General features: G+C 39.9%; 1 protein-coding gene and 1 long non-coding RNA gene across 3 annotated transcripts in view; one reads left to right on the top strand and one right to left on the bottom strand.

Annotated features, from left to right (window-relative positions):
* MOB3B (MOB kinase activator 3B) overlaps positions 1 to 23966 on the top strand; it is a 245470-nt gene that overhangs the window by 100982 nt on the left and 120522 nt on the right. For both annotated transcript variants that reach the window (XM_060199670.1, XM_060199669.1), the window contains exon 2: positions 4174 to 4789. In XM_060199670.1, coding sequence (XP_060055653.1) covers positions 4372 to 4789 — 418 coding nt within the window. In that variant the 5' untranslated portion in view covers positions 4174 to 4371. The remainder of the gene's footprint in view (positions 1 to 4173; positions 4790 to 23966) is intronic.
* Positions 11144 to 19945, bottom strand: LOC132540884 (uncharacterized). Its single transcript, XR_009552031.1, has 3 exons — positions 19473 to 19945; positions 12594 to 12760; positions 11144 to 12322 (listed from the first exon to the last, which is right to left on the bottom strand). It is a non-coding gene; the product is annotated as an uncharacterized LOC132540884 (long non-coding RNA).

Here is a 23966-nt window from a genome sequence, read left to right as displayed (position 1 = left end):
CTCCAGATTTAGTCAAATCCTGCTTTTAGTTTCCCTTTCTGTTCTTTCTCAGCTTCTGTTGATGAGTGGGATCATCCCATACATATCTTTATCTTTCTGACTTAGCTCACTTAACATAATTCCTTCTAGCTCCATCCAAGATGGGTCAGAGAAGGTGAGTTCATTGTTCTTAATAGCTGCGTAGTATTCCATTGTGTATATATACCACAGCTTTCTCAGCCACTCATCTGTTGTTGGGCACCTGGGTTGCTTCCAGGTTTTAGCTATTATGAATTGTGCTGCTATGAACATAGGAGTACACACATCTTTTTGGTTGGGCATTATGGAATCCTTGGGGTATATCCCCGGTAGAGGAATTTCTGGGTTATAGGGAAGATCCATGTGTAGCCTTGTGAGAGTTCTCCAGACTGCTGTCCACAGAGGCTGTACCAATTTACATTCCCACCAACAGTGCAGAAGGGTTCCTCTGTCCCCACAGCCTCTCTAGCATTTGTTGCTGCTGTCCTTTTTGATGTATGCCATTCTCAGAGAAGTGAGGTGGTATCTCAATATTGTCTTTATTTGCATTTTTCTGACAATCAGCAACCTGAAGCAATTTTTCATATGTTTGTTAGCCTTTTGGATCTCCTCTGAAGTGAATGTTCTATTCATACCCTCTGCCCATTTTTGGATGGGGTCATTTGCTTTTTTGGTGCTAAGTTTGCTGAGCTCTTTGTATGTTTTGGTTATTAGTCTCTTGTCTGATGTATGGCGTGTTAAGATCTTCTCCCATTCTGTGAGGGGTCTCTTTGTTTGTGTGATAGTTTCTTTGGCTGTGTAGAAGCTTTTCAATTTGATGTAGTCCCATTGGTTTGTTTCTGCTTTAGTCTTCATGAAGTTGGGTTTGTTTCATCAAAGATGTCCTTGAGGTTTAGATGGGAAAGTGTTCCACCAGTGTTTTCCTCTAAGTATTTGATAGTTTCTGGTCTAACATCCAGGTCCTTGGTCCATCTGGAGTTGATTTTTGTTTCTGGTGATATAAGGTGGTTCAGTTTCATTCTTAAGCATGTTTCAACCCAGTTTTTCCCAGCACCATTTATTGAAGAGAGCCTCCTTCTTACATTTAGTACTTTGGGCCCCCTTATCAAATATTAGATGTCCATAGGTGTGGGGATTTAGTTCTGGGCTTTCAGTTCTGTTCCACTGGTCTGTGTGCCTATTTTTGTTCCAGTACCAGGCTGTTTTGATGATGATGGCCTTATAATATAGTTTGAGATCTGGGAGTGTGGTGCCTCCATTTCTCTTTCTTTTCCTCAAGATGGTTTTGGCAATTCTAGGTGTTTTCTAGTTCCAGTGAAATGATTGTAGTTTTTGTTCTAGTCTCTTAAAGAAGCTTGGTGGAACTTTGCACCAACCTTTTTCTATCATCCAACTTATTACTCATATTTTTATTTGGAAATACCCCTTTAATTCCTTTCTAAGGCCTTGGCGTTTCTTAAGTCTTTTCTCTTTTTAGGCAGACAAAGCCTTTGGGAAGAGGTTTTTGTTTTTGTTTTATTTCAGTTGAGCCTAGGCCTCATGTGCGAGACTTCACTCTAGATCCCTTTTTCATTCAGCTAGAAAACATACAGGTACAGGGAATGATACCACCAGAGCTTCCCCCACTGTTATAGCAACTTGGAAAGAAGAAAGGTGTGTGTGTGTGTGTGTGTGTGTGTGTGTGTGTGTGTGTGTCCATTAATAGGTATGTTAGGAGTCAGTTATAAGGGGCCGTGATAAAAGCAAGGGATATAAATTTTAATTCAATTTTCTTCTTGGGTCAAAGGTGAGGGGTTTTCATCGTCTGTGCAGCGTGTAAAGACACCTTTGCAAAGAGAACTCTTTTTTTTTTTTTTCAAGCTTTTATGATCTTTATTTATTGGATAGAGACAACCAGAAGTCGAAAGGAAAGGGGGAAATCGAGAGGGAAACAGACAGAGAGATACCTGCAGACCTGCTTCACCACTTGCAAAGCTTTCCCCCTGCTCTTGGGACCAGGAGCTTGAAACCAGGTCCTTATGCATTGTAACATGTGTGCTCAACCATGTGCAGCCACCACGTGGCTCCCAAGAACTCTTTCTTTACATATGTAACTGTCTTTTGTTTAAAGGCATCCTTCATCCACACTTTAGAGACCTTCTCATGAAGCAAATCCTTTACTAGACATATTTTGAAGTGGCAACATCCCTCCCCCCTGCATTATTGTATAACAAATATATAGAACCTTTGCATTATAGAAAATTTTATTGGGCTTTTCTTCCTCAAAGTGATATCTAGGGTATGATTGTATGGGTGTAAAGGATGACACATTGTAGGAGTGATAAGCACTGCTACAGTTAGGGACTGTTGTAAAGAACCCAAACCCTCTCAAATTATCCAAAATAGAACAAGGAACTTATTTGACTGAATCAAGAAAAACATATGTGTCGCAAGGGCTGAAAACACAGCTAGGCTTCCTGTATGATTTTTTTTTTTATTTAATCATTTTTATTCATGGACACTTCGATGGTTTTTAATTCTTTTTTTTTTTAAATTTTTTTTTTTATTAAAGAAAGGATTAATTAACAAAACCATAGGGTAGGAGGGGTACAACTCCACACAATTCCCACCGCCCAATCTCCATATCCCACCCCCTCCCCCGATAGCTTTCCCATTCTCTATCCCTCTGGGAGCATGGACCCAGGGTCGTTGAGGGTTGCAGAAGGTAGAAGGTCTGGCTTCTGTAATTGCTTTCTCGCTGAACATGGGCGTTGACTGGTCGGTCCATACTCCCAGTCTGCCTCTCTCTTTCCATAGTAGGATGGCTTCCTGTATGATTACTGAGAACTAAAGAAGCTACTTTTCCTTTTTCATTCTTGCTCTCTATTCTTGTTTTCCTCTTCCTGTAGCCACTTGTATTCTAATCTCTGTATGTCAGTGGTTTCTTCCTCCTCATTGTCCTCTTCCTTGTCCTTTTTTTTTTTTTATTTTAAATCTTTTTGGGAAGTTGTCGGTAGCTCAGCAGGTTAAGCAGACGTGGTGCAAAGTGCAAAAGATCCTGGTTCAAGCCCCCGGCTCCCCACCTGCAGGAGAGTCTCTTCACAGGCAATGAAGCAGGTTTGCAGATGTCTATCTTTCTCTCACCCTCTTCCCCATTTCTCTCTGTCCTATCTAACAACGCTAACATCAGTAACACCAACAATAATAACAACAACAACAAAAATCTTTTTTTTTAAACATCAGTATCTATTAGAGACAGAGAGAAATTGAGGGAGGGAGGAGATAGAGAGGGAGAGAGAAATACAGAGAGACAGCTGCAGCCCTGCTTCACCACTTGTGAAACATTTCCCCTGCAGGTGGGGACCAGAGGCTTGAACCTGGGTCCTTGCGCACTGTAATGTGTGTGCTTAACCAGGTCTGCTACAACCTGGCCCCTCTTGTCCTTCTTTTCTCCCTTCTTTCTGTTGACAAGCAGCTATGTTTTTCATGGTCCAAATAGGTCTCAACCAGACAGTTCTCCTCAATTCTTAAATATAATACCTAACAAAGTTTGTGTCCTGATTTCAGATTTCTAGGAGAGATATTTATGATTATTCAGATAACCACCTTTATTCCAATTCCACTGCATCCAGTAGGATTGGGATAGTGACACCTGCTTAGTTGATAAAGTCAGCGAGGCAGATGGTTTAAAAAAAAGTAGTTATGGCATGAGGCTGGTTCACTGCTCATCCAAACACAGGTCCTTTGAGCCTAAAAGCACACAGTGAAGTCTAGTTTTAACTAAGGCCAAGAACAAAAGGATTGTGTGATCTTTTTTTCTGATTATTTGCATGGCTTGAATCATGGGCTTGGATTAACCTCAGTGTCTTTATGCATTGGATCGACCTTCTCGTGGTGCATCCCGTGAGTACCCATTCATTGGGGAAACTGACGATCCTTCCTAGCCGACTGAATCCATATGGATCCCAGTCACTTTCAAAGCCAGCAACAAGCAGCTCCTGACAGCTTTCAACCTGACGCTGTTGACTGGCTACGGGAAAAAGGGCAAACGCTAGAAGAAGAAGAAGTGTCTTTATACCTGGGTAGAAGTGGGTACAGTCAGAAGTAAGGTAGAAATTGAATCTAAGCCTTTGTCAGTTCAGGCACTAATAAGAAACCTTTTTCTTCTGCCTTTAGAAAGGAACATGAGGTTTTCCTGGAACTTGTTCAAGAGGAAGGTAGAAGGAGCTGCTTAAGACTGACTTAAAGCTGTACATTGCAAGACTGGGGCCAGAGGGCTGGCAGTGGAAAACCCTGTTGGGTTGCGACCTCTCTCTGAAAACGTCCACGTGCCTTTTTACCTCTTGCAAAAGAAAGGAAGAGAAGGAGGAGACCATGTCTATCGCCTTAAAGCAGGTGTTTAACAAGGACAAGACCTTCCGGCCCAAGAGGAAATTTGAACCTGGTACTCAGAGGTTTGAACTCCATAAACGGGCTCAAGCATCTCTCAACTCAGGTGTGGACCTGAAGGCAGCTGTGCAGCTGCCCAGTGGGGAGGACCAGAACGACTGGGTGGCTGTGCACGTGGTAGACTTCTTTAATCGGATCAACCTCATCTATGGCACCATCTGTGAGTTCTGCACCGAGCAGACCTGCCCTGTGATGTCAGGAGGCCCCAAATATGAGTATCGGTGGCAGGACGACCTCAAGTACAAGAAGCCAACTGCACTGCCTGCTCCCCAGTATATGAACCTTCTTATGGATTGGATCGAGGTCCAGATCAACAATGAAGATATATTTCCAACCTGTGTGGGTAAGTCCATGACCAGCTTCTTGATTAATTTGTTACAGTCTTCCCAAGTTCAGAATGTTTGAAGAAACTTCTTCTAGGACTGCCTTTGAATGCTGAATAGCACCCATGCCTATGATTCCCTAAATTCCATCACTCACATGTCTGCAATTTCTTTTCTATCACTAAGATCCTCTTTGAAATTAAAAAAAAATGAAATTAATAATTTGTGGACCACTTTCAGTTATTTTGTGGACCTCCGTAGTGCATACATCCTTTGATCTTTTTTTGGGCAACACTGACATGATGAAATATTAGATTTGATCTTGTGGCTTCTTCCAGACTACTAGACTTCAAATCCACCCAATAATCTTGCTGTTTTTTTTTTTTTAACTAATTATTAAGTTGTCAGAAAAGGTACATTTTTCAAAGCAAAAACGCATCATGACTGTTCTGACATCACCATAGTTCAACATTCCTTTCACTCTGTGGCAATTACTGGTGTTTGTCTCTAAGGTTAAGATATCCCAGTATGAGAATTCCTGGGTATGTTTAGACATCAAACAGAGGGTTGGCATTCTCTCTTTCCCTCTTCTCATCACAGGTTATTAACTCCAAGTTGTGCTCATAATGCTGGACCTTGTGAAGGTGTTAGGTTCAGTGGGATACTGTTTACTTTGTACTTCGAGCCCCCAAACTCTACAAGGGCAGGACCAGACCTTTCCTGTCACTTAAGTTTTTTCATCTTGGTAATTATTACATTTTCTACATGTTGGCAGGTTAAATTTAGACTTCAGGATTTTGGGTATTTTTTTTTTTCTTTTTGTTTTGTTTTGTTTGCATTCAGTAGAAATAAGTAGTCTCCTGATTTCTTGGGTTTATCTTCAGGTACCTAGTTTTGGTGTCCTGAAATATTTAAAAATTTTATTTATTAATAAAATAAAAAATAGAAAATATTGACAAAACCATAAGATAAGAGTGGTACAATTCCACACCACCAGAGTTCCATATCCCATGCCCTCCACTAGAAGCTTTCCTGTTCTGGGAAAATAGGAAAGATATTTTATACTCCTCTAGGAGTATGGGTACAGGATCACTATGGGGTGCAAAAGGTGGAAGGTCTAGCTTCTATATCGCTTCTCCACTGAACATGGGCATTGGTAGGTCAGTCCATACTCCCAGCCTGTTTGTATCTTTCTCTAATGGGGCAGGACTCTAGAAAGATGGGTTTCCAGGGTACAGTGGTGAGGTTGTCTGCCTGGGGAGTCAGGTTGGCGTCATGGTAGCATCTGTAACATGGTGTCTGAAAAAGCATTGAGATATAAAGAAGAACAAATTGTTTAATAATCTGGAACCTACAGGCAAGAATATAGCAGATGAAATTTGGAGTTTCCATTCTGGAAAAAGTTAGTAAGTCTATTTTAGTTATATTCCAAGGGGCCCATGACTTTTCTAATTTTTGCCTGAGCCTGACAGCTAACATGCAGATGGGCCAAAAGTATTATCTGGGGCGATGGTGTCAGGGTTGGAAATAGGACTAGAAAGCTGGGTCAGGGAAGAGAGTAGCTCCCAAATCTGGGAAAAGTGTCTTGGAATCTTAATAGGATGATTAAAAAAAAAAAAAATTCTTGTGCTGTTGTTTGGCATGATTAAAAAGCTCTGAGCGGGAGTATAGAAAAAAGTATTTGAAACATATTTTGAAATAACCTCTAGATGAAGTATGTGTGTGTTCCCATGTGGCATAGGAAAACTGAGTTGGGATGTATGTAGATAATTAAATTCATACCAGGAGAAAAAAATGTATAAAGTGAGTAGGGCAATGTGTGCATCTTGAAATGCTCAGTACACAAACCAGTTTGCTCAGGATCCTGGTGTTGCCTAGACTTGTCCAGTTCTCTCACTTTCCCTGCTGTCCCTTGTTAAGGAAGAAAGCAGGGTATGTGATAGCAGAACCCCTTAAGTTCACCAGCATCAATGAAAGTCAGACTTCAAAAATCTTTTCTGGTTATATAATAGGGTAATTCAGAGGAGAGAGAATTTTTTAGGTTCATGTCTCTTTTGCACTTCCATTGACTGTCAAAGGCTTTTTTCGTAGCTGACAGAAATTTTTCTTTTTTCCAAAAGCACTACAAGGAATGTACCAATTGGATCTGCCAATGCTCAATGCAGAACATATGATAGCAATAAAGATAAATAATAGTGGGCAAGGAGACCTCTTCTTTGTCTTTCCTCTTCTGTTTCTCCTCCTTGAGGCTTTGAACTCTGGGCACTTCTGCTCACTCTGGAAGCTGTGATTTTCCACATAAAGTTGATGACTAGAAAAACATCACAGAGCCATGGTGTGCTATTTAAAAGTAAGGAATCTTCTGGCTGTCTGCTTGGAAAATAGGACAGCATAGGTGGTTTTAGATTTTACTTAGAGGAGATCACAGGATGCTGCCATATGTCCCAAGGCATTTGACGTTGCTGCTGCTTCTGCTTCTCCCCCACCCCAACATCCTTCTCCTTCTCTCCCCCCACCCCCCTCTTCTTTCTTCTCCTCCTCCTCCTTTTTTCTGGATATATCTTTAGCCATTCAACATGCTTGGAATAAATCCACCTGATCAGAGTCCTCTGTTTCAGATATTCCCAGTCTATGCTCTAGAGTACACCAGTATTCTGAGAGTTCTTAGTAGGTGCATTGTGTTTCCACCCCCCCACCATGGCAAAGTAAGTTTGTAAAAAGCCAAGTGAAATTGATTTATTGACTGCAGGACTTTTAATATATTAATGTATATCATTATAAATCTGTAAGAAAGGCATACTTTAGTGTGTGGTGTTTTCTAATTTGAACTTGATATGTATGTATTTATGGAATACCACTAGCTTCTTTTGGAAAGTGTTAATCTGTGTGAGTTAAAGCTATCAAACTTAGGCCTTTTTTTTTTTTTTCTTTCTCAAAATAAAAATACTTCAGCCCTTAACAATTAAATCAGAACTTTTAGGTTAAGAATTTGCACTTTTGGGAGTCGGGCTGTAGTGCAGTGGGTTAAGCGCAGGTGGTGCAAAGCACAAGCACCTGCATAAGGATCCCGGTTCGAGCCCTGGCTCCCCACTTGCAGGGGAGTCACTTCACAAGCGGTGAAGCAGGTTTGCAGGTGTCTATCTTTCTCTCCCCCCTGTCTTCCCCATCTCTCTCCATTTCTCTCTGTCCTATCCAACAATGACGACAGCAATGATAACTACAACAATAAAACAACAAGGGCAACAAAAGGGGATAAATAAATAAAATAAAATAAAATAAAAACACTGGGGAGGTGACTGTACTTTAAAAAAAAAAGAATTTGCACTTTTATTTTTGGTGGCAATAAACCTTAACCATTTGTGATTTCACAGCTCTAATCCTACTTTTCATCTTTCTATTTGAGGTAGGTGTGTGTGTGTGTGTGTGTGTGTGTGTGTGTAGAGAGAGAGAGAGAGAGAGAGATTCAATAGCACATATGCTTCCCCTGTTGTCTGTGGGTTCTCGTGTGGTACCTATATACCAACTCAAGCCTTGTAAATGACAGGGTACTCATTCTACTTGGTAAGATATCTCTCCCAGCTCCAAACCTAAAGTTTTAATCACTCCTCTCATTTTTATTCGTATGTTTGATTTTGGTCATTGAAGCTTCTTTGCTTTGAGTCAACTTTTCAGATAGAATGAGACCAAGTGAGAGAGGGAGAAACACCATAGCTAGGAAGCTTCCTCCAGTTCAGTAGGAGTAGGGCTTGAATCTGGGTCTCTTGCATAAAAAGGCAGGTGAGCTATCTTGCTGGATTTCTTTGGTTTATTTTAACTACCTAGAAAGAATGTTTTTTGTTCCCCTCCAAGCAGTTTAAGTCTTACATCTCTGGTTTTTACCTGTGTTCTTCTTTCCTTCTAAAACCACTTTTCTTCTGTCTAGTAAATTCTCATGAGCCTTCTACCACATCCTCTTAATAGTTTCACTTATTTGAGTGTCTTTCAAAGGAATATCATATGATCTATTTGAATATTCCAGTTCTAAGTTCAGTTCTGGTACCTTATAAGTAGATGGATAGATGAAAGAAAATAACTGTTACTATGTCCCAATTTATATATGATGTTGATTGAAGGTAAACTAATATCTATGAATTCCTTTATCACATTTCCTGGGTATTTCCTGCACTTTGTTGCACAATATATCTTTCTTTCTGTTTAAACTTTTTCCAAGATGAGCTGATCAGTATAATCATCCACCATACACATCCATCACTCTGAAGGTGACAATAGTAGCATGCTTCTTAACTCTGTTATTTGCCCTTGGACAATATTGAAATAACTTTAGAAGCCACTTTCTCTGTTAGAATTCATATCTTCCCCTTTCTCCTCCCCCTGATTCCAGCATTTCCCCCTGCCCTTTAAGTTTTTGATCTTTTTGCTGGCGTGAGTCATTATCATGGAAATGATCAAGAAGTCTGTATGTGTAAAGTAAAAGAAGTATTCTCAGCGAACTGCAGACCTTGAGCAGATGAGGAATGGGAAGTTCTGTTTAATATTATAAGTTTGAATCCTGGGCATGTTTCTGTGTTCTTGTCTGGGAGCTGGGAGAGGTTAAAAATTTACCTCTTTCCATTTATGATCCAGGGAAGTAAAGCCGGAAAATACTGACAGATGTGAAGGCCTTCTCTTTATTTAGGCATTAAAAGATGTAAGCAGCTGTTGATCTCTACTGTTGAATCATCTCTTCCTAGATCCCAGTTTAAATAGGATACACTTGCTATTTCAGAAGTGGAGCTTTGGGGGAGTCTGGCGGTAGCGCAGTAGGTTAAGCACACGTGGCGCAGAAGTGGAGCTTTTTCAGTTGGGAGAAAACTAAACAGATATGGCTCCTTTATGAACCATAGTCTCATCCACTTTCCCTTTATCCCCTCCAGCTTTCTTTGTTAAAAAGTCTGACAGATGTCCTTGTCTTCAGAAGCAAGGGCCACCTTCTCCTTGTTTGTATCACTTTCATAACTTTCAGAGATAGAAACTGAAAATAGAAAAGCAGTCTTTTAAATTTCTACTGTCTAATTGCAATACTGTCTGTGTACTATCCCCCAACTCCCCTGGTTTTCTGTTATATAATAGGCTTTAATGTCTTACATCTGACACTCATGGGAAAAAATAGAGTAGAATACTTAGAACTCCTCCAACTCGTGTTTTTTTTTTTTTTTTAAATCTTTGAATAGGAGGTATAAGAAAATTTAGAAAATAAATGCATCATCTCACCTATCTTGTGGATTTAGAATAAATGGACTTCACACACACAAAAAGAGCAAAGAAGGGAGAAAAGTGAGAGAGGAACTTAGATCTTTTAATCCTCCTAACACTACACCTTATCAAATCTTTCTTAATTCTTTTTTAAGCATTTTTTTTAATTGCCACCAGTGTCTGCATAATGAGTCTATTGCTCCTGGCAGCCTTTTTTTTTTTTTTTTAATTTGATAGGACAGAGAGAAATTGAGAGAGGAGGGAAAATAAAGAGGGAGAGAGAGACACCTGCAGCACTACTTTATTGCTCATAAATTTCCCCCTGCAGGTGAGGACCAGGGGCTTGAACTTAGGTCTTTGCACTCGGTAACACATGCAGTCGGTCAGGTCTGCCATCACCTGGCCTTCTCCTTCTTAATTCTTACAATAATTTGATATCCCATTTTATCAGTGAGGAAGTTAATATTTATATAATCTTAGGACCATTGTAGAGGTCACTGTTCAAGTTCACAGGTGTCAAATTAAAAAAAAATCTGTTATTGTCTTTTACTAAGCATCATAATTAGTTTGTAAATTTTTCTTCACATGCTAAAGGCTTCTCTTTCACTGACTAGTTTTAGGATTTTTGTTAAGGATGGAGAAGATTACAGAGACACTGATTTTTTTGCTATAACTTTTGAATAAATGATTCTTTGTTTTTCTGTCTTACTATCTGTGGGTTTTGTTGGTTCCTATTTTTTTTTTTTTTAAATCACTTATGAAATGCTTGAGAGGTGTGTTCTGGCTCTGTGCCTCATGAAAATGCTTCACAGGCCCATAACTAACTACCTGTTCCTGCCATGAGTTATTCATTGGTTCAATAAATATTAATTGAGTACCTGCCCAGAGCTGGCCCTGTTTTTTAGGCACCAAGAGAGAGCATAAAAGAGTTCCTGTCTTTGAACAGTTTATGTAAGATTAAGATTGTCTAGTTGCTCCAAATTACCCCCCCCCCCACATTTCTCTCAAATCAGGTTATTCCATGATCAAGTGCACTGTAGGAATCCCTTTGGCAACCTATCTCAGGCCAATACAATTGAGTTTCATTCTCTTTCAAAATATTGAAGCAAAATATATAAACATCCATAGAGATGAGGTATTTTTTGGGGGGGTTTGTTTATTTTTGTTTTCTGACATGGGATATTGGGGCAACTAACTTTATGATTTACCTTTGAAGCAATTTTTAAAAATTGTCTTTTATATGTGTCCCTTATGTCTTTATTTAAATATAAATTACATTGCATTAGTGAGACAGAATATACACTAGCAAAACATACTTGTAGTATGGTAGAATTAACACTAAAATTATAAGCAGAATTTAACAGTGTATTAGTGATTTACAAAATTATAAGATAATAAGGGTCTAATTTCATACTGTGCCTACCACCAGTGTTCTGTATCCCCATCCCCTCCAGCAGAAACTGCAATAGTTTTCCCAACGTCACAGATATGGGTTGACTTTATGTCTACATATCCACTTATCTATTTCCATATTGATGTCAATATGTTTTTGCCCATTATTTCTACGGTCCTGCCTTCATTTCCTTTCCAAGTCATATCTACACTTATTACTACCTTTGAATGTATTTCCTTTTTCCTCTTCTTTCTCAAATAAGTGAAACAGTGCCTGACTTCCTCTGGTGTTTTTCAGATTCTCTTCTTTTTCAGTGATGGTATAAAAACAAAGATTCCTGGTGACAAGTGTTTTGGGTCCTGCTGGAATTGGGGTCTAGAGCCCTCTTCCCCTAACTTCCCCTAACAGTTCTCTCTGGGGGGTATGGACCAATATTCTTTTTGTGGTTTGGAAGGAAAAAGCTCTGGCTTCTTTAATTGCTTCTTTGCTGGACATGGGCATCTGGCAGGTGGAGCCATACCCCCAGCCTAAGCATACTTTTTTAACTTTTATTTATCTTTATTGTAATTAATTAATTAATTTATTTATTTAAGAAAGGAGACATTAACAAAACCATAGAATGAAAGGGGTACAATTCCGCACAATTCCCATAACCCGATCTCCACATCCCACCACCTCCCCTGATAGCCTTCCCATTCTCTATCTGTCTGGGAGTATGGATCCAGGGTCGTTGTGGGTTGCAGAGGGTGGAAGGTCTGGCTTCTGTAATTGCTTCCCCGCTGAACATGGGCGTTGACTGGTCGATCCATACTCCCAGTCTGCCTCTCTCTTTCCATAGTAGGGTGGGGCTCTGAGGAAGTGGCGCTCCAGTACACATTGATGGGGTCGTCTGTCCAGGGAAGTCTGGTCAGCATATGGAACCTGGTGGCTGAAAAGAGAGTTAACATACAAAGCCAAACTAATTGTTGAACAATCATGGACCTAAAGACTGGAATAGTGCAGATGAAGTGTTGGGGGTATTCCCTGCATGCTCTTGTGTACTTCTGCTTTCAGGTATATATTTTTCCCCTAGTTTATGGGCACGGGTGAACCTATGCTCTATCTCAGGGGACCTGGACTATATCTAGGTTTGGGGACTTTATTGGGGAGTGGAACACCTGGAATGGAATTAGAGAATACTATGAAAGGAAAGGTCTCACCCAAGTGATGAAGCTGAAGGGGTGTCATTCCACACCTGAAGTTTCTGGTCACAGTCTGAAGTGCAGCATGCTGGGGTGGTTCTTGTTGTGTTGATTAGATTGTGATCCGCGAATACAATATTATTTGATTTGAATTGAGAGCAACATGCAGAAAAGTGGGCCCTACCCTAAGGTTCACAGATGAAAAAGATTAAGTATCTTGACAGTCAGAGTAGGGATTCAGACCCAAGACAACCCAACTTCACATACTTTTACCTAGACTAACATCTCCTGTCTGTGATGTTCTTACCGCTAAGCCACTATCACCCTAGATTTGCCCCTTCCTGTTAATATCAAATGTTAAATCCTTTCTAAGGATTATCCTAAGGTAAACCTACCAGTCATAGCAGAAGACTGAAGAACAAACAGGGGACTGCATCTGATGTAAACTTTTCTGGATTCTTATTGATGGGAGCTCTAAGATTCTGCTCCTTCTAAGAAATTGCCTCCCTTAGATTCTGGTGCTATCCAAATTTATTTAGTTGTGGATTGATGAAAAGCATGCACAACCTGCTGAATTAACTCTTCCCCACTCCCACTGGCCACTGGAGAACTGATGGACTATTTGTGTGATCACAATTTCTTGCCCTTGCCTATTAACCCAATACTATTTGGCTTAGTGACTGAATTAATGAGGGCAGTCTTAAATAACCACCCCCAGCTCAACAAATCCCAGGAGACATCTCTGAACAATGGTGAGGACTTCCAGTGTGCTAAGAAGCAGCAGGGAAAGGAGTGGAGGCAGAGTGCCCAGAGAACTTAGAAGCTGTCCTGTAAGTTAAGGCTAATTATCTGCACTGAGTTCTCCATTACCCATGCTATGTAATTTTAATGGGCCATATCTCAGGTGACAGGTTGTTACATCTCAGCATCAGCTGGGAAGGGAAATGGGATATGTGATATTCAGTTGAAAGCAAAGATAAGAAACAGGCCACAGTGGTGTGTGTGTGTGTGTGGGGGGAGGTTGAAGGGCATTTCCTTAGCTATGGGATGATGACCCTTCTTGGTCAGTGAAGGGAGAGGAAGGTACCTCAGTCACTGAAGACCACCAGGAGCTATTATGGACGACTTCCTACAACATCACCTTAGTTGCCTAGCCCATGACTACCAGAACAGAGAGGAAGATCTGGTGACTATTGGGAATGTACTTGTTTTAGTTCCCAGATAAGCTATTCATATCTGGCCATCCCAGTCAGAAGAGAAAAAGCCTACAACTGAGTGTGCCTGTCTTTCTTTCTGTGTCACTGAAGAGAAATCTGAGCCAATATGTTACAGATAGATACCAACATCCAGAAGTTCTTATTTCTGAGCATCAATTATCAAAATATATTTCTATTTTCTAAAAATAACATATGCTTTATTTTGTTTCCCAGAAATAGTATAGAAGTAAGTGCTTGTCTTCAGTCCATGCTCAAGTCTGTTCCTCTCTGTGTACTCTGTACATGGGAATCCCAGAGCCTCTCTGAGCTTGTTTCCTCATCTGGAAAGTAGGGGTAATAATAATAATAACAAACAACAACAACAATAACAAACAATAATAATATCCACTTTCTAAGGTTATGAGACTTAAGTATCATAATGCGCATAAAGCTCTTATCAAGTAGCAAGTTAAGTGCTGAATAAATTTGAACTTCATTTCCTTTTCACAGTAATATGAAAAGGCAGGACCTTTGATATATTACAGTTTGTAATGCTTGACTACCTAGGAGGACTTCTTCTACAGAGTTCTCTGCCCATTTCTTTTGCAACAGAAGTGAAAATCAAGACAAGATATTGATTTTGCTATAATTACAATAGTTATCTTTGAGAAATAATTTCTATATCCACTCAAATATCAGTTAATAATAAAAACTTGAATAGTAATTGAAAGGGAAATATTTCATTTTTTTTATGTAAGGTAGTAATTCCAAAGTTTAAAATACAGTAATTATGTTAACTCACATTTATTACCTATTCTATGTCAAGCAATGTGCTAGTTCTTTCATATATGTCATATTTTTCTGATATCCATAGTAGCTTGGCTGACCACTATAATTATCTCTATTTTTAGCTGAGGTAAGTTTCTTTTCCCAAAATGTCAAAAGAACTAAAAAGTCAAGTAAACTACTTTTTTAAATGAGAAAAGCTGAGGCTTGGACAGACACTGGTCACACTGCTTGTAATGGCCTGTAATCAGCTTTCCAGATTCCATTGTGTTTTGTCACTAAGCCAGTATAATTAAGCAATACATCAGGATGCATTTTTCCTTTTTTTTTATTTATTTCTTTGCAATTCGAGTAAGTTTATTTATTTATTTATTTATTTATTTATTTATTTATTTATACTGGGTGGTTTACAATATAGTCTTTTTTTAAAATTTATTTCTTTATTGGGGAATTAATGTTTTACATTCAACAGTAAATACAATAGTTTGTACATGCATAACATTCCCCGTTTCCCATTTAACAATACAACCCCCACTATGTCATTTATCATCCTTCATGGACCTGTATGTTACAATATAGTCTTGACACACAGACATAGTCTCTCATCACCCTCCCTCCTCAATTTGTGTCTAAGAGACACATCAGGACCCCCGTGTCCCTTTATCTTGTTCCTCTCCTTCCTTTTCCAGAGTCCTTTACTTTGGGGCAGTGCACCATACTCAGTCCAAGTTTCTCCTTATGTCATAATCTGAGTAAGTTTACCTCTTAAATCACCTTCACAGTAGCAGTGATATTTATATAAATATTCAGATAAAAATATATGTAAAGACTGGATGAGAGAGAAAAAAAAGGAAAGAAAGATTTGAGGCATAAAAAGTTTAGCTTCTATAAAAATGCAAGACCTTTGCAAAAAAAAAAAAAAATCCCACATGAGTGAAATAAGATATTTCAAGTCATGATTTTCTTACTTTCTTATTGTGCCTTGAATATTTGGATGTTGACTCATAGTCTCCTGAGATAGAAAGGCTGTTGTCAGTGCACAGACCTTGCATTAATAACGTGATATATATGCTTGAGTAATTTTTGTGTGTCTGGTAAATGTTGAATGTGCATGGGTGTGCATAGTGTGTGTATGTGACTTTTAAAGATAATGATCAAACTGGTTAAGGAGAAAAGGCAAAAAATATGAAAGAAAGAATATGAATATACGTCAGCATTGATCATCCTGGGTTTCACATTGAACAAATGAACAAGGCCAACACACCAATATAACTCAGAGCATTCAGGTTTGTTTTTTTTCACTGCTCCAGAATGACTTTTTCAAAGAAGTGGGGATGAGGGGGTGGGCTGGAGGGGTATGGAGAGAAGAAATAAGACCACAAACTTTCCTTTATTTCAGACTCTGGGCAAAAATAATTTTTTTTTTTTTTTTTAAGAAGCAAAGCAGCACACCATCTAAATGAACTATTTTGCTGACTCCCAATTTTTTCCAAGAGGTTATTTATTTTTAGTATTTTATTTTTTCCCTTTTGTTGCCTTTGTTGCTTTATTGTTGTTGTTTTGGATAGGACAGAGAGAAATCGAGGGGGGTGGGAGGGCAAGAGAGGGCAACAGAGAGGGCAAGAGAAAGACACCTGCAGACCCGCTTCATCGCTTGCGAAGAGACCCCCCCTGCAGGTGGAGAGCCGGGGGCTCAAACCATGATTCTTAAGCTGGTCCTTCTACTTTGCACTAAGTGCACTTAACCCGCTGTGCTACCGTTCAGCCCCCTTATTTGCTTATTTTATGAAAAAGTGAAAAAGGGGGAGTGAGAGAAACCAGAGCATTACTCTGGCATATTTGGTGCAGAAAATAAGTCCTGGGGCCTCACACTTAAGCCTTGTACTCTACCATGGAGCTACATGGACAGCTCAGAATCTTCAGCTTTTAACTTCCCGTCCACTGTGCACAGTGCCTGGAATTCTGTCTTCTGTCTTTTTGCTCCTCGATCTGCTAGAGCACAGGAGACACAGTTATATTGTTACTATGATCTTTAAAAAAAAAAAGATTTATTTATTTAATGAGAAAACTGAGCACCACTCAGCTCTGTCATATCAAGGCTTGAAACTGGGGCTGTAGGCATACAAATACTGTGCACTACCATGAGCTATCTCCCCAGTCTCCGAGATTACTTTGATTTTAATACAGTGATGCATAGGTCTTGTTCTGTAGAATGCTTGATAAATACCTTTTGACATGATAACTAATAATATTATCAAATGTGTATTTCTGTAAAGTAGTTGCTATGTTTTTCTTTCATACAAGAATCTGGCTGTAGGGGCCGGATGGTGGTGGACCTGATAGAGCTCACCTGTTATAATGTGTAAGGACCTGGGTTCAAGTCCCTGGCCCCCAACTGCAGAAGGAAAAATTTGCAAGTGGTGAAGCAGTGTTGCAGGTATCTCTGTCTATCTGTCTCTCTTTCTCTCTCTTCCTGTCTCTCTCCTCTATCTTCCCTTCCCTCTCGATTTCTGGCTGTATCTATCCAATAAATAAATAAGTAAATAAATAAATAAATATAGTAATAATAATAATAATAATAATAATAATAATAAGAAGAAGAAGAAGAAGAAGAAGAAGAAAAAGAATCTGGCTGCACCTACCCAAAAAATGATTGATGCTTCCAGAAATAATGACCCTCTAGGCCCTAAGCCCCTGAACAAGAAGGGTCAGAGGCAGGTTTCTGCTGAGGTAGACTTTTTACTTGTTTTTTCAGTTCCTTCCTAGACAGTTGACACTTTGGGGCTCTTGACATTTTCTTGAAGCCCTAAAACATGTTGATTCTTAAAAATAGTCATAGAATCTGACTGCCCTTGCCAGTCGTTGATGACTCACAGGGCTGCTTGCACTGGGTGTTATTTCAGGTGCCACAGGTGCGTGTTTAACCTCCTGTGGCTCTCTGTCCCCCAGGGAGAGGGGGGAAATTTAGCAGCTGGCCTCTGAGGAAGGTACTTTTTCAGCTCATGAGAAATGCAACCAAAATTGGGGCTCCAGTTATTCAAATAGAAGGGAAGTATCTTTTCCAGGACAGTTTGAGAAGTGGACCAACGTGAACCTTTTAAATCACCCAGTAAATAGAACCATAAGGATCAAGTTCTTGAAACAATCTGATTTCAGAACTAGAATCAGGATTACTAATCCAATAACTATTTATTAAGTACCTACATAACCTAAGTACTGTATTAAGGGGGGGGAGAATCTGAAATCTGTTTGATTTTTGTGCTTGCCCCTTTCAGGGCCTTCTGCACAACCCTTACAGCCCTCTGCTCCCACAGCTGTTTTACCCTGTCCCTAGCTCAGACTCACCACGAACTTGAACCTTCCTCCTAGGTCTTAGTGAAAGGATGCACTCACTTAGAACTGTGCATGAATCTACTACTCTTGGCAGACTCTGCTTCTTTTGTTTCTTTTAATATACATTCTAAAATTTAATTTTACTACATAGAGATACACATAATAGTTTCAAAATGGGTGGAAAAATAGTTTTAACAATTTTTTGTTAGTTGAGTGATTTTAGCTTGAAATTTTTTACTAAATGAGCCCTGAGGTGAAATTAAGATAATACTCTACTGCCTATTAGGTAAACTCAGGGACATTCATACGCTCCTTGAGCTCTTCTTTATTTTAAACAATACTTTTAACCTCTGTACTGTTCAGTTTCTGCTACTGGTAGTGCTTGGGATCAAACTGTAACCTCTTACATGGAAATCCTGTATGCTACCATTGTGCTGTCCTCCTGACTCAAGAGCTTGTTTCTTTAATTTTTTTATTTTAATTTTATTAGTGACTTAATATTGATTCACAAAATTATAATTTAGCAAGGGTATAATTCCACACCATTACCACCACCAGTTCTGCACCCCCATTCCCTCCATTGGAAGCTACAGGTCACAGATATGGGTTGACTATTATTTCTATAACTATCCGTCTATATTTATATATATTAGCCCTCCCCCCCTTCTCTTGCTTTCTAAGTCACACCTACTCCTAATAGTACTTCTAAATGTCCTTCCTTTTTTCCTCCTCTCTCTGGGTACTGATGGAGTAGGAGTTCAGAGTCCTCTGGTCATCTTCCCCTGTCATTCCTCCCCTACTGGTAATATGGACCAAAATTCTTTTTGAGATGCAGAAGGTGGGAGTTTTTGCTTCTGTAATTGCTTCTCCTCTATATGTGGGCATTGGCAGGTTGATCCATACCCCCAGCCTGTCTGTCTTTCTCTAGTCAGGTAGGACTTTAGAGAAGTAAGGTTCCAGGATGCATTAGTGAGGTCATCTGCCCAGGGAAGTCAGGATGGAATCATAATAGCATCTGCAATTAGGTGGCTGAAAGGTGGTAAGATATAAAACAGGATGAAATGATTAATGAACAGGAACTAAAAAGTAGGAATAGAAAAGAAGTGAGGTTACAATGCACAAGGACCCAGGTTTGAGCCCCCCAGTCCCCACATGCAGGGGGAAAGCTTTGCAAGTGGTGAAGTAGGGCTGCAGGTGTCTCTCTTCCTTCCTCTCTATCATCCCCTTCCCTCTCAATTTCTGGCTGTCTCTATCCAATAAATAAAGAAAAAAATTTTTTTTAAAGAAAATAAGTGAGGAAGTCTATTTTAGTCATATTTCTAGGGCTGGCAGACTCTTTCTCTTTTGTCCTTTCTTTATCAGATAGACAGGGAGAGAGGAGAGGCACCACAGAACCATCACTCTTGAAGCTTCTTCCCCTTCGCATAGTGCTCCCATCTGATGTCAGGGGCTCAAACCCAGTCCCTTTGCATGGTAAAGTGCATGCTCTGCAGGTTGAGCTATCTTCCACTCCCCACACCTAGCACTTCTTATTGTTCCACATTCATACCCCAGATTCCAAGATCAGGAAGTAGATACTTACCTAGGATTTTGTCTGGTACTGTTGTCATTAAAGATTGCTGTCCCATCTTGTCTGCCCAGTTATGTCATACTGAAGTCATTCTTTTGGTATCTAGACTAGTAACAGAACCCACTCTACTTGGATATCAGCCCCTTCCAGGCTTCCTTTTGGTCTCCCCTTAGTTCTTCTGTCAACCTCATCCCCCTTCTCCCCCACGTCTTGCTCCTGCACTCTGCCATCTGCTAGGGCTTCGTCAATCACCTCCAACTGAGTTTGCCCCTATTACCTGCCTCAACCTCATGGCCTCATGGGTCTATCAGGAATTTTAAATCTTGCCTCTGAAGGTGGCCTCCTATCATCAACTTGGTAGCAGCATAGCAGCAGTTCTGAAATTGACCACAACTGTGTGCTGAGCACACTTTCAGCAGGAAGCAGATTAGGGTTCCTTCTTCAGCAGGAGCTAGTCTCAGAATTAAGTTCCTTCCTTAATACTATGACTTTACATCTATGTTGTTTCTCTTTCTCTCTTTCTCCCTTTCTCCCTTTCTTTCTCTCTCTCTTTCTTCCTTTCTTTCTTTATTCCCTTTTGTTGCCCTTGTTGTTTTGTTGTTGTTATTGATGCCGTCGTTGTTGGATAGGACAGAGAGAAATGGAGAGAGGAAGACAGAGAGGGGAGAGAAAGACACCTGCAGACCTGCTTCACTGCCTGTAAAGCAACTCCCCTGCAGGTTGGAAGCCGGAGCTCGAACCAAGATCCTTATGCTGGTCCTTGCGCTTCGTGCCACCTGTGGCTTAACCCACTGCACTACTACCTGACTCCCATCTATGTTTTTTCTAAGGCTAATGCTCTGCTCCTTTACCCAAGCCGAAGCAATAGTGAAAGACAGAGTTACAAAGAATGTGTACTGTGTCTAGGGGAAGATTTGGTGCATCTTCCTTCCTTCCTTCCTTCCTTCCTTCCTTCCTTCCTTCCTTCCTTCCTTCCTTCCTCCTTCCCTCTACCCCTTCCTTCCTTCCTTTCTTTCTTCCTCTGGAGAAGTTGACATGAAGCCAGAAGAAGAAGATGAAGAAGAAGAAGAAGGAGAAGAAGGAGGAGGAAAAAGAAAGAAAGGAAAAGAAAAAAAGAAAAGAAAGAATTCTTAGTGTCCATGGCAATTTACCAGTTACTACTACTGTGAATGTAACTTTTATTTTGTATTTATTAGTGATTTATTAGTGGTTTACAAGATTATAGGAGTATAGTTCTTTTAAATTTTTAAAAATAATCTCTATTATTTATTGTGTAGAGTCAGCCAGAAATCAAGAGGGAAAGGAGTGACAGAGAGGAGAGAGACATAGAGACACCTGCAACACAGCTTCATTACTTGTAAAGCTTTCTCGCAGCAAGTGGAGACCAGGGGCTCGAACCTAGGGCCTTGAGCATTGCAACATGTGTGCTCAACCAGGTGTGCCACCGCCCAGCCCCAGGAATATAGTTCTTTACCTCACCCACCACCAAAGTTCTTTGTATACCTTCACCTCCCTTCCCCCACAATAACAACCACCATAGTCTCATGAAGTCTTAGAGATAATTTGGTGTTCTTTCTGTCTTTCTCTCTCTTTTGAAAATCAATGTGTTTCAATCCCCTATATTCTACAGTTGAGCAACAACATCTGGTAGTTGTCTTTTACCTCTTATTTATTGGTGATTGGGACCTTTTAAAAGATAAATTGATCTGCACCACAGTGTTTTCATGATGTTGCAATTAAATAAGAAGAGAAAAAAAATTCCTCCTGGTATTTTGCATGAAAGGCTTTATCCAAAACCTACTATTCATTTAGTTCTGGCAGCTGGCCATCTCAACTTAAGAAAAAGCAATGTCCCCTCCATTTTCATAGCTTCTAGATATGTTTTTATTTTCAGTAGGATTTAGCAAAATCATTTCCTCTGAAAGAAGAAATCTCTAGACCAAAAAGAAAGAAAGAAAGAAGAGAAAAGAAAAGAAACAAAAAGAAAAGAAAGAGGAAAAACAGGAAGGAAGAAAGAAAAGGCTCAATACAGTTTTTTAAAATGATGTGATGAAAGCTGATCTCCTTTCTTCTTTAGAGATAAGCAGTTTCAGATCTAAGACAGGCAGATGTATCCCAAAGGATGACTCTCACTTATATTGCACAGCTCACTGCCCACAAATAGTAAGCTTGACAAATATGAGATGCATCAGTGAATTTCAAAAGGAAGGGCTCTGGTGACAGTGTTGGATGCTTGCAGTAGTTGAAGGGAGATGTTTGTCAGAAATGACTGCTTTTTTTTAAATGTTCATATGATGAATCATATTCATTAGTGATCAATAAGCAAATACATCACATATAAATTAATAAGCAAATTTGATAAGAGCCATGAAATCTTAACTGGATCATTTCCACTAAAATGGTAAACTTATTATTGCTTTTTGAGATAACTCAAAACTCACCAAAAAAGCATGTCCAACTAAGTACCTTTATAATTTTTATGGTCCCAGTGAAGTGAGATTTTTTAATAACAAAATTAGTTTTCTCCTATATTTGTTTTTGATAGTCTAAGAGATCTTAATGCCTAGAGGGACACAAAAACTCTTTAGCCCCTGGATTGAAGACCCCACCAATGTGTCCTGGAGCTCAGCTTCCCCAGAGTCACACCCTACTAGGGAAAGAGAGAGGCAGACTGGGGGTATGGACCGACCAGTCAACGCCCATGTTCAGCGGGGAAGCAATTACAGAAGCCAGACCTTCTACCTTCTGCATCCCTCAACGACCCTGAGTCCATGCTCCCAGAGGGATAGAGAATGGGAAAGCTATCAGGGGAGGGGGTGGGTTATGGGGATTGGGTGTTGGGAATTGTGTGGAGTTGTACCCCTCCTACCTTATGCTTTTGTTCACTAATCCTTTCTTAAATAAAAAATTAAAAAAAAAAAAAAAAAAAAAACTCTTTAGCCCATTTCTTTCAAGTAACAGGGAGTCTTTTTTTTTTTTTTTTAATTTATTCCCTTTTGTTGCCCATGTTGATTTATTGTTGTAATTGATGTTGTTGTTGGATAGGACAGAGACAAATGGAGAGAGAAGGGGAAGACAGAGAGGGGGAGAGAAAGATAGACACCTGCAGACCTGCTTCACCATTGGTGAATTGACACCCCCCCCCCCCCCCGCAGGTGGGGAGCCGGGGGTTCTGACCAAGATCCTTACGCTGGTCCTTGTGCATCGCGCCACCTGCGCTTAACCCACTGCGCTACCGCCCGACTCCCAGGGAGTCTTTTTTTTTTTAAGTCATAAATCAGAGAAGACTATATAAATTCCTCAGAATATTAAAAGATCTACTGTCTGATCTGGCAATTCCTTTCATAGATATCTACCCCAAGAGCAAACACTTATCAAAAGAGTTATGCATACCGATATTCATTACAGAGATATATACAATAGCCAAGTTCCCAACAGCAAAGGGATGGATAGGCAAATTGCGGTATCTATACTCAATAGGATAGTACTCTGCTGTTAGCAGTGATGACATCTTGTCTTTGTTACAACGCAGATGGAAATGGAGGGGATCAAAATAAGTGAAATAAGTCAGAAGGAGAAAGACCATGTCAGACAATCTCAGTCATATATAAGGTTTAAGAAACAAATCAAAGGAAAAGATAGGGTGAAGGCTTATAAATAAGCCCTTGATCTATTTCAGCCAATCTGAGGATGCTAATGGGGAAGAAGAAAGTGGGTAAACAGAAGCTTGGGGGCACTGTGCCCAGGGACATGGTACTAAGGTGATAGGTGAGGTATACTGGTGCATGTTTTGGGGAAATGGAAAATTGTACTCCTGAAACAACCACTCTTTGTAAAATAGTATTTCCCAGATAAGATCTTTAATTGGGGGAAGGGGTGCTCACCCAAGAGAGCACACACTTTACCATGGTGGAGCACCTGGGCTGGAGCCTCTAACCACCACATGGGAGCACCATGCAAAGGGGGATCTTCATAAGTGGGAGAACAGTGTCATGGTGCCTCATCTTTTTCTGTTTCTCTCTTTCTCCCTCTCTGTCTCTCATCTTTCCATCTTTAAAAGAAAAAAAAAAACATTTGCCAGGAGCAGTGGAATAGTGAATCTCTAGTGGGAACTCTGTCAGGAGAAAACAAAACAAACAACAAAAAAAATTTTTTTAATTTATTAGCAAGAGGCAACCAGAGCATCACTCAGCACATGTGATGCTGAGGATTGAACTCGGGATCCCATACACTCAAGTCCAGCAGTTTACTCAGTGCATGTCCCCCCAGGTTATAGAAATATTTAAAAGAAAAAGTGTATCAGAATATGTTCAATTTTCTACTCAGAGAAAACAAAACAAGCAAGCAAACAAATAAATGAAAAAACAGTATCTTCCCACTTCAGTCAGGAAAAAAAAAGTATCTGAGTCCTTCCCTTGACCTGAGACAGACTTCCTTCATAAGCAGGTTTCCAGCAGTTTCTCTGTACATTTTCCTTGTTCACTGGACTTGGCCATTCCAACCTCT

Source organism: Erinaceus europaeus, chromosome 10 (genome assembly GCF_950295315.1).
Source record: "Erinaceus europaeus chromosome 10, mEriEur2.1, whole genome shotgun sequence".
NCBI classification, from domain to species: domain Eukaryota; kingdom Metazoa; phylum Chordata; class Mammalia; order Eulipotyphla; family Erinaceidae; genus Erinaceus; species Erinaceus europaeus.
This window is presented reverse-complemented; position numbering and strand designations above follow the sequence as displayed.